This window comes from Homarus americanus, unplaced genomic scaffold (genome assembly GCF_018991925.1).
Source record: "Homarus americanus isolate GMGI-L3 unplaced genomic scaffold, GMGI_Hamer_2.0 scaffold47967, whole genome shotgun sequence".
Classification (NCBI taxonomy): Eukaryota; Metazoa; Arthropoda; class Malacostraca; order Decapoda; family Nephropidae; genus Homarus; species Homarus americanus.
In genome coordinates, this window is record NW_024731965.1 from 2,508,658 (window position 1) to 2,520,337 (window position 11,680).

Here is an 11,680-nt window from a genome sequence, read left to right on the forward strand (position 1 = left end):
GAGAGAGAGAGAGAGAGAATTTTCTCCTTTACATTATCAAAAGTTTCCAGGTGTTGTTCCCTAAACTCATTATCACAGGTAGATATGTTTAGTGAAATTATACACTTTTATCCCTACTGCTTATGGCCTCCAGGAGTAAAATTTGGTATAATCCTGCTTATCCCTTGTGTATTGTACCATCATAATTCTACCCACTTATTTTCTCAGTCTGAAATTCCAAGTGTATAAAATTCAAGTAGCTCTTCTCCAAGTGACATGTTGCTGTAACAAATAATTAGCTTTAATAACAGCAAGTATTTTGCTTTTGATAACAGACCCATTTGCAGAGGTGAAAAATAAATAAAAAAATATTTCAATCCATCTTATACGTACTGTATATTGTAACTGATTGATGTACACACGAAAAACAACAATAATAAGTCCCTTTTCTCGTTAACACAATATTACGCAACGGACGAACAATTCTGATTCTTGACAACCGAACCAGAAGTGCGGTACATTGTGTTCATTTCCAAACACATTGGATCCAGGTGGGCAGACAGTTTTTGTTTGTGTACATGTCTTTACTAATGGCTTTACCAGTATGGGATTACAACAGATATGAATGCAGTATGATGTACCCAACTGGTGATAACAGGGGCAGTGAGCACCAAATGAGAAGACTTAAATAACTGTCTACAACTACTGACACAACATCTGAAAGTAAAATATACTGCTATTCCTAGTCAAAAGTCAATAAATTAATATAAAGAACTTAAATACAGATTACCCATAAAATTCCTCCCGGGCGACTCACCTGGAAAAGACACAATACGGAGCAAACAACCGCCAGAGTCGGGGTTTCTGAGCAGGAGGAGGAGCTGGATATTATGGTCATCGCCCTGGAGGAGTGATACGTCCAGCACTGGCGGCTCATCACTCCCCACTTCCCACACAGTTATTCCAGTTACACCACAAAGCACTGTAAGTTTACCTGCAGAGTCCAATGTCACGACGTATCTGCAACAGTTTGGTGACATACATGGAGGAGAAAATCATTGAAGGTTATTGTAAATGGTACAGGTGCATTTGCTCCTTGAATCTCATTTTATAGCCTGGAATAGATCAAGTGACTCACAGTAAAGGAAATACATACCTGTACCGCCAAACTATCCATGATCACAAAGATGTAGAAGAACCTGACAGAAGGTAAAATTCACACTCACCCTAACAGCAATATCAAGAACTGTATCTCCCTGACCCATAAAACCCCAAAGTGCACCTGGAGGTCAGCACTTATCTCTGAATCAGTGAATCATTAGCTGCTAGAACTATAGTTTTTTCTTACCCTTTCCTAATAGCTCTAGTTGCTAGCATGTGAGAAAGCTAATCATTACATAACTGTTCTAGTTACCAAAATTAAAGAGTTTCCAAAGCCTTTGGTGAGTATATGCAGTAGTCATACTCGATAGGCTTACATTATACATAACTATATTAACTGCAGACCCATTTCTCAGTGTTAGGTCCAGTTGAGAGACTGGCAGCACCTCACCACTACAGTACAGTACACGATGAGATTCGTTGTCATAGAGGTTAACAAACTGTAAACCATAGGCTGCCTGTGGTGTCTTGAGATCATTAATCGCAAATCATAAAATGTGAGGGCCTTGTATTGATGTCACCCTCATAATACCTATCTGTAGTTTATGTGGACTCAATATATATATATTTTTTTAAAGATGAACTCTTATTTGGGTAGAATTAACCATTCCAATAAGGTTAGAAGATTGATACAGGGAGAAAAACAAATTGAAGGGACACATGTTAAGGGCTAGGTTGGTGGGGTAAATGAAACAAACCTATTTACTGACCTACTGTCAAACACCGGGATGACCCGAAAGCAGTCTGGGTTGTGTGGGAACTGCCAGGTAAGTGACTGAGAAGGATCATGGAGGCTTGAAGAGATCCACAATGTTGGCCCCAACTTGCCACCACACCAGACCCAGGAATTATCATTAATGCATTCTGCAGTTGTTACCTGAGGAAAAATATAATCCTGATGAGTATTAAATCTTTTTTATGAATGGTGAAAGTGAGTCACATAGGCATGACTGCCAGTCAGGAACAGCATGGATACCGCACGCTGTATACTAAACCTTCGGTACACAAGGAGGCAGCATGGTCGGTACTGCATTCGACCGACTTTGCTTCCCCAAGTTGTACATTCAGGTACCCATTTACAGCTAGGTGAACTGGGACTCGAACAACTGATCCTTGGAACAAGAGGTAAGTGCTGTATCCACTCGACCACCGCGCTTGTCATGAATATGGTAAGTAACATATAAAAATATCTAGAAACTATCTTCAACAAACACAATATAACTATACTATACATTTGCATTGATAGATGTAAAATGAAAGAACTCCTATAGAAACCTCATTCTAGGGTTGAGCCAGGAGCTGGAAGACTAATAATGCATTTGTTAAGCAATTTAGTCTACTACGAGAGTTGACAAGAGTGATCAGGACTACGTAATTCTATAAATCTGTCCTCCCATACTATAACCATCACACTGAGAGGGAGAGGAGAAGCAAAGGTAAACTAGAAAAAAGAGACCTAAACATATCCTAGACACAGAATGTCACAGGAGACAAAACTTCTACCCAGATTACAAGCTCAAGCCAAAAAAGAATCAGCAAGATTGATATGAGGGGGAGGGGAGATGTGTCACCTGGATATGGGAGAATTACCCCAGCCTGACTTCTAAGAAAACCCAAAAGGCAAAAGGCTTCTGTTCTCCACTGGAATCCAAGCAGCTGAACTACTTACCCCCTCCTCACCATTACCACTGCCTCTCGTCGGTGTTATATAACTAAACTACTGTACACTACTGCAACAGGGTCAGAGGTGTTTGAGGGCTTTGGTTTGGTTATTAAGGGCATTGGCTGAATTAGGCTTCTTTCAGTATTAATGACTCACATCTTGAAACTGAAATGGTGACAGTTGGGATAAAAGAATATTGGGAAGTTAGACTAAAGAGTGAAGATAGGCTGTAGGTGGCAGTAACTTCAGGAACCCCCCTACAGAGAGAAACACAAACACCTGTCCATTTATAAGTCAACATTACCACTACTCTATTACAAAGAATGAGTCTAGACCACGAACAATTCAATGGAACATGAACAAACTTAATAACTCAATAGGTTAAGTAAATTGTTAAGAAATATCATGAAACAAATTGGATGACAGAAGTTCACTATATAATGGGTAAGGAAGTTGGAGGTATGAGGATAGTATGCAAACAGAATTCTACTTTTTCCACCACATCTCGTCACTCTCTACGCCTGTCTTCCACCGCTACCCCAAGTCTTCCTCGGCAAACACCATAAACTTAATCATAGTTTTTAATTCACTAAACAGGAATACTGTATAATATTTTTCATAAACAATTTGACAACTTGGAGCACAATACTGTACCTCTGAACCGCCCAGATCAATATCATCAACTGCAAGGGTCATCTGTGCCTCAAGAGCTTTCAGGTTTTCTTTATCACCCACACGTAGACTGTCACACACAGCCTCTGAATCAATGTTTTCCCATCTGCAATTTAAAATAGTAAATTACTTCTTTCTAAAAAAAACAAAAAAAAACATATTAATAATAAAATGAGACAAGAAAAATTCCCCATACATGAAAGAGTTTAATTTTCAATGAGTATTTACTTTAAAAAAAATAAAAATAATAAATAAATAAATAAATAAAATATACAGCCACAATACAGTACAGAATAAATAACAAATAATCTACATACTGTACTTCAAGTTCCTGTACTCTATTTATATATGGATGATTACTGTATAAAATATCTCCACATCTACCTGTCAGTTAATAAAATTCAAAAGTGAAGATTGAGAGAATTAAACACCAACTTATGAGTCCATAAAGCCAGGTCAGGTAATTCTGTACTGTATGACCAATAAGACAACAGGTTGTAGGGCCAGACTCTTGGATCCCAGTTTGTGATTGAGATATAAATACTAAATAAATTAAATATTCATACTGTATTAACCTTCATACCATGCTACTAGATATTCACTTGGCAGGAAGATACTGTACCATGAGAAGGGATAAGTGACAAGATTTACTGTACAAATAACACGAGATGCTACAAACTTTTTATTTCTTCTTGAGGTGGTGTGGCAGCCATAATGAACACGTAAATACTTTTTTTCACCTCAGTCTTGGAGTGAGGAACAATGTGCTCAATTCATGCTGTTTACTTTCCTGGTTTATGTAGTGATATAATGCTAATAATTTATAGCTCCAAAACCCTGATATATTACAACACCAGAAAGACTGATGTGTCATACCTGACGACTTCACCGTGGGTAGTGACCAGGGAGGCTGACACCATACCATCCTCTGACTGCCTGCACTCTCCCCCAACAAAGAGCCTAACACCAGTCGTCTTCAGTGGCAGATGTCTGTAAATATAGTCATATAAAATTGTACATTTATCTATTATAACAATAAACATTAAAAAAATCCCATCTAACAACTTCACATTCATACCATAGAGTTAAGTCATCATCATATGAAGATGACATATCCCTCAGCCATGACTTATACACAATAGATCTCAACTTGGTAAAAATTAAAGAGTGAAGCCTCCATAGCACCAGACACACCATAATGTACTAAGTTTTGTGAAATTCAAATAATTATTGAACAGATTTCAGAAACTTTTGAATAGAAAGACACACAGAATAATCAGCACACTTATTGTCTTACACTGTACTGTACTGTATAGTGAACCAGCCAGGCCAGGAGGGTGACCTGTCTGATGTTGCTGACTCCTTTTTTGCTGTCATGTTCTTCTTTGAACAAGAAAGAGTGCAGGACATCCATGTGATGAACATCATAATTTTTTGGTAAATCAGATCGGTTAGCCTGTACCGTACAGTATTTAATGCTTGCAACATCATTTTAATAACCTTTCACTAAATACTAACACAGGATTGTGTGGCTTGGTTAAACACATAAATATAGCTTAAAATGCATTATCGGTGGAACCACATATTTCCTGTGAGGTGTAGCTGAAAATTCATGATATAAATGCCTTCAAACTTGCTTGGTTGATCAACAAAACAGGAAATGGGTCATGTAGTTATTGTTGTACATCATTGTTTGCCCAGATAAAACATAACAACCCCTTCAATGGGCTCTATCACTCTTGGGGTCTGTCACTAATTATCTAATTATCTCAGTTGGTCCCAGCCCCTAATATCAAGTTCTCATGAGTCATAAAACAATGCTTTAGTGAGCACACATACTCAAATCAGTGAAGAACAGTTCCCCATAAATTCTATTCCTGACTAAATTCAAGGGACCTTTTAGAAAGTGATCATACAGGTCTTTGCATAACAACCTTCTCATTTAGTTATGTTATTTCTGGGGTGAAAAGTCAAACAAGTCAAGAGAGATTTCTGAAATGATGATGGTAAGGTTTAAGGTGCACCATCAGACAATGATCCAAAATATGTGCCAACAAAATTTAGTCACATATCTTCCAGAAGAACTTTTCCTTTAGAGGTGGAGTCTAACTACGTACTGTACATGTTGACAAGATAAGCTAGCATCAGAATCTAAGCTCTAAGGTTAAATATGATGCAGCAGACTTCATGGACCTTATTTACATATGTGACAAGAACATTATAATAAACCGTATCTCTCTCTCACCACACACATGCAGGTATACATACAGTACATGAGTGAACTTACTTAGTGATCAAGACTCTCTGTGACTGCACATGGACACAGTGGACACCACCAGTATTGTCTCCTAAGATGAGAAACTCCCCTTGAGGGATCCAGAGTGCCAGGTCTATGGGGACATCTAAAGCCAGTTGCATGATAAGAGAAGAACATCCTTCCCCAAAAACAAATATGGTACAGTCAAGTACCACAGCAACATGACCCCAGGCAGCACTGCCATATAACTGGGGTAACCCAATGACCTGTAATTAAAGTTTGGTGTAAGAACATGACCAGATGATTTTGCACACATATGATTAGTCATGAAATCTTAAAAAAATCTCAATAATTATAATATTTCATCCAAATTTTCTATCACTTTTTCTAACTCATATTAGTAATATTTTTAACAGAAAACAGTGAGTGATTTACCTCATCATTAGGCTGCAGGTAAGCTAACTTGACCACCTCATATAAGGAAGCTAATGAACCAAGGTCATCAGCCTGACGCGTCTCATCATCACACTCAGCATCCAGAGCCTCCCACTTAACCATCTGTCACACAAATGGATCATCTACTGTATGTATTGACAACAGTGAACAGTGTTATTAAAGAGCAAAACAGAGTGACAAGGAGCAGTTATATCATATTATGAGATATGATTTATAAAATATAAAGCTTATTCTTAATGACAGTCTATTGTTACAGATTTGCATGAGTAGATATTTTATACACTACAAACTATATCAGTTAGGTACCTAATATTGTGCATAAATGTAGCCTAATGCTACAGAAAGACATAACATGATCCAGAGAGTTGTTAGGTATCATGTGACCCGACAGTGATCACTCTGTGTTGTGAGCTCCATCACGTGACTCAGTGAAAACCATTCAACGCCACTGTCGGGTCACGTGATACCTGATAACCCAAGTTCATGTTATTTATTTATTTATTTATTTATTTATTTATTTATTTAACTTTTTTTTTTTTTACGGGGAATAGCCCACCCGGGCACAGGTCATCGACCCACAACGGGACCTAGGGGGCGAAAAAATAAACATAGAAAGTAAAAGGTTATATTAATCTACACCGCGAAGGTGCCAGAAAACCAGCTATAGAAGTCCTATATAATCACCGTGTTCTCCCTACGTCTGTTGAGCGCCCGCACTGTGGAGGTCGATGACCCTGAACCTATCCCTGGTCCTTCCACTTCTAAGGTATTGTACTTCAGGACATGGCGCCCCAAAAGTTATAAACATTTAGCTCATTATTTGAGTCTTTTGAGCCCCATTTATATTAGTTGGAAATTAATAGGTTAGGTTACTTTAAGCTAAGCCTACTAGTGGTCCTGGGGCGGAGCCCCCAGCTAGGGATTATGTTATGTTTGGTTAGGTTAGACGACTCTTATTCGTGTTTTCCCTCACCCAGAAGAGCGAGAACTAAATGTTTCAGTTGTTTATAACTTTTGGGGGAGCTATGTCCAAAAGTAAAATAAAATATATATATATATATATATATATATATATATATATATATATATATATATATATATATATATATATATATATATATATATATATATATATTCCCATAGTGACATCATCATCATCGTGAATCTTTATACTCAATAGTAAATATGACAAATTTTGTGACGAGAGGTACCGGTATGGCCAGCATAAGGACAGAACCAGACAATGTGATGTAGTCGTGGCCAGAATTAGGCTAGGATACAGACACGTCTGTCAAGTTAGTAACGCTGTACCCACACCGGAACACTCAGCATGTAAACTTTGTGATAAACCTTTAAAGCATACACTTGAACACTATATTATTAAATGTGACACTGTCAAAGACTTCAGGCCACCAGGCTTATTGTATCATGAACTATGTAATTACTACATTGAATCAGGTGTGCTTGAGGACATTCTTGCTGTTTATCCCAAATTTGCTGCTGGCCCACACTGATTAGTCTTCAATTAGAATATGACTCCAATGTATGTGATCCACTGACCTATATATACTGCTAATATGATGCATCTCTCTGTGTATGAACCTCTGTCCTGTGTGGCAGTGAACAGTGACACCACCCTCAGTGTCAAGACCTGACTGAATTACTCACAATAAACAAACTGTCCTCCAACCTTTGTCAATAAATGTTAAATTAAAACCTATTGAACCAATATATTCAGACTCAACCACAAGTACAATAGCTCTTAGTACCTTGTTGTTGTATATTCATGAGATATCACTTAAGGTAGAGCTGGTCTCCTTCCCGCCAAAGTTCAACAAGTTGTGGGTGGGTGAGGCTCTGGCAGGTAAGGCTTCACTCACAAACTATCATACATATCATGGCTAGTTGTTGTACTTTGAGACTATCGTACACACAACATCTATGCTATCTATATATCTATCTATCTATATCTATTTATCACCTATCTATCTATCTATCTATAACTACAGTATATCTATCTATATCTATTTATCATCTATCTATCTATAACTACAGTATATCTATCAATCTATCTATCTCGCTAGCTATCTATATATAACTACAGTATATCTATATATCTATCTATCTATTTATCTATAACTACATTATATCTATCTATTTATCTATCTATCTATCAATCTATCTTAAATGTATGTATGTATGTATACTGTATATGTATGTATGTACTGTATGTATGTATGATAATTATCGTACCGCCGCTAGCTGCACTCTGACCTGAGACGACGACAACATGGTCTGTGTTTTGTATGTTTCATCAGTGTCACTATTAATACATCTTGATGAAAGTCTGCATTCAATCTTCTTTAGAATTTTTTCCTTGTACCTTTTTCTTACAATTAATACAACATTTCTGATATAATTGTCATTTCAGAGGTCACGGTGAAATTCAGGGATCTTCTTTTACTTCTCTCCTCTTCACCACTGATTGGCTCGTTAGCCGCTTGGCCGATCAAATTTAAAATATATACTGTATATATTTTATGGAGAAACAAAAAAAATTATAAAACATTACCTTTTCTATAAAAAGATTCGATTTCTATGACACCACCACCATCACCAGCTAAACACCGAAAATCAGGGCCGTCCCTAGGAGGGTGTGGGGCCCGGGGCAACTCAGCCACTGCGGGGCCCCACCAACCCCCATGGGACTGTCGCTATGGATGGTAAGGTCACGGTTGCGATGGTGGCGTAAGCTGCCAGGTCAGATTAACCAGTCAACAGGCAATGTGTCCGAGGTCACTGGGTCTAGTGCTGGGCCTCGCGGGGCCCCCACACGTGCGGGGCCCCGGGCGGTCCCCCCTAAATGACGGACCTGCCGAAAATACAAGGCTAGGCACTTACCTCTATCAGAGCCATAAATATTTATAATTTTATAATTTTCAGTACTTTCTGATAGTTTATTTATTCAAGATATAGATATTTTCGAAATTAAAAGGTAAAACTACGTCAGAATAATGTGTTTTTATTATAAAACAAGCAGTGCGTATGTTGACAATGAACTGAAGTTCTCGGGACATTGCGAGAAGGTAAATCAGGCAAATAAATTACAGTATTGGGTCTTATAAGAAGATCGTTCAGATATCTAGACGGACTGTCCCTCGTAACGATCTTCAAGAGTGAAGTGCTTCCCCATCTGAAGTACTGAGTGAAATGGCAGCATGAAGCATAGGGTGATTTCTCTTCCACCCCACTGCCTTCTCTTCTCTCTTCTCCTCCACCCCCACTTCTAATTCCCATCATCATCATCAACCAGGAGCTGGAACCAATTACCCAAAATCCCATTGAAACAATGGTTTCGGTTAACAAAGACCTTCTGGAACGAATTGTGTTCGTTAACCGAGGGAACACTGTATCTGTATGGACTCAGGGCTAGTGGTATATCTGTATGGACTCCGGGCTAGTGGTGCTACTATAATACATAGATTGTACTCTGAGTTCAATAATTCAGTATGGAAATTTTAAGACCATTTTCATTTTTTATTACTGTAACTTTTAAGGGAATATTAATGAGTATTTGACAGATTTATGCCAGGTCTTGTGTATGTGACCAGCAAGCAGTTGTATATAATTACTGTACTGAGATGAACAGCTGCAGAAGTTAAGGTAAGCAAGTTAAAAGAAGGGTTTGTAAGGATAATGAAATACATTGTGTATATCAATAATATATTAAAGACTTTGTATTTTTACATAAAATCTAGAATTTACAGACCATTAAAACAATCCAGCAATGTGGTGGAACTCAATTTATTGGAGTGAAAACAAATTGGCTATTTATTGTTGTGAAGCCAAGCTGTTTTTATTGCTACGAGAGGACTAGCTTCTTGCCACCTCTGACATGTGAGGCTAGTCAATGGAAGCTGGCATGCTGAAGGAGGTGACACTCTTATGGCACATCACTCTTACCCATTAGTTACCAAGAGAATCACAAACTGTGGTTGTCTTGTCTCTAAACAACAAAAAACAAAACTACTGTACATTTTATAAGTAAAATTCTCAACAAAAATTCAACACTTGGTCTCTTTTAGCATCCGACTTTGACAGCAACTCTCTAACCTTGTCTAAACCGGCCGATACTTCCTTCAGGAGCCACTTCGGGGACAGGAAGGGTCGGGCTATGTTACTCACTCTTTCTTATGGTAGGTAATGTCCAAACATACAACTCTTGATACAAATTAATAAAAAAGTCAAACGTGAACTAATAAACCTAAATATTTTGCAACGTAAAGTTTTGAAGAGAAGCAGCAAGGGATGACTCACTGTGCACTGTCACTCACAACTTTATCCTCATACAGTACTTTATTTGTCATTTAATTCTTAATGTTAACATTGTGTTACATAATTACGTTGGTAAGTCAAAGGATAAAACAAGACTTTATTATACCTGTACTAAGTAAGAATAAAAGTGTTGGCAGTACTTTGTTGATAAGTGATGCATTAATGTAGATGGTGCGAGTCATCACTGTCTCTGCTCCTCACATCCAAAAATTCTGCTCTTAATGATAATAAAAGATATTACCCAAATTATATTACCTAGTAAATAGTAGACGACAGTGCTCTTGTGTGCTCTGCTGAGAACAATATCATGACTAGTTGAATCAACAGGTCTACAGTTCTTTTTAGTGGCAGCTAAAGGGCAATTATTGGAGAAACATTCACTGTACCCAACACTCAGCTGGTTCAACCTGTTATATGTCTAGTGAACATCACCTCATGGTCAGGTAAACACAGAGCACAACAGATAATGTCCACTGGTTCTGCTCCACACTATGGGCACAGTTCTCGAGGCTTACCGAGTGCACAATGATTATGTTACTATTATTATAACTAATAACTTTATCTTAATAATTGTAAAAGTTCTTATCTTCCCTTACTCTTTAGAATAAATTTTAATCACAACTACATCCTATAATGTACACCTCACTGAGTACAAACTCCTGAGGCTCTTCTATATATTTATCTAACTTTATGAAACAAGACTCAGAACAGCTTATAAAATGTTTTCTTCTTCAAATTAAATAACTGAAGATTCTATTAATATTTTGGCATAATAGAAGTATTATGAATTTGGCCATCAAGCAGCAGAACTTGGGACCATCAAGCAGCAGTACTTGGGACCATCAAGCAGCAGTACTTGGGACCATCAAGCAGCAGTACTTGGGACCATCAAGCAGCAGTACTTGGGACCATCAAGCAGCAGTACTTGGGACCATCAAGCAGCAGTACTTGGGACCATCAAGCATGGTATGAAGACATCAAGCAGCAATGCCCAGGACCATCCAACTGGCAGAACTTGGGACCGTAACATGAAACCTTGGGACCATCAAGCAGCAGTGCCAGGGCCATCAAACGGCAGTACTTGGGACATCAGCGACGTGCCCGGTTATCAAGCAGCAGTACTTGGGACCATCAAGCAGCAGTACTTGGGACCATCA

General features: G+C 38.1%; 1 protein-coding gene across 1 annotated transcript in view; it reads right to left on the reverse strand.

The window, feature by feature from the left end:
* Positions 1-8,044, reverse strand: part of LOC121868133 (kinetochore-associated protein 1-like) — a 34,675-nt gene extending 26,631 nt beyond the window's left edge. Inside the window, exons 1-7 of the mRNA XM_042368438.1 lie at positions 7,958-8,044; positions 6,168-6,290; positions 5,763-5,998; positions 4,352-4,465; positions 3,458-3,581; positions 1,851-2,017; positions 797-999 (exon numbers count right to left, since the gene is read on the reverse strand). Coding sequence (XP_042224372.1) covers positions 797-999; positions 1,851-2,017; positions 3,458-3,581; positions 4,352-4,465; positions 5,763-5,998; positions 6,168-6,290 — 967 coding nt within the window. The 5' untranslated portion in view covers positions 7,958-8,044. The remainder of the gene's footprint in view (positions 1-796; positions 1,000-1,850; positions 2,018-3,457; positions 3,582-4,351; positions 4,466-5,762; positions 5,999-6,167; positions 6,291-7,957) is intronic.
* Between the last annotated feature and the right edge of the window lie 3,636 nt (positions 8,045-11,680).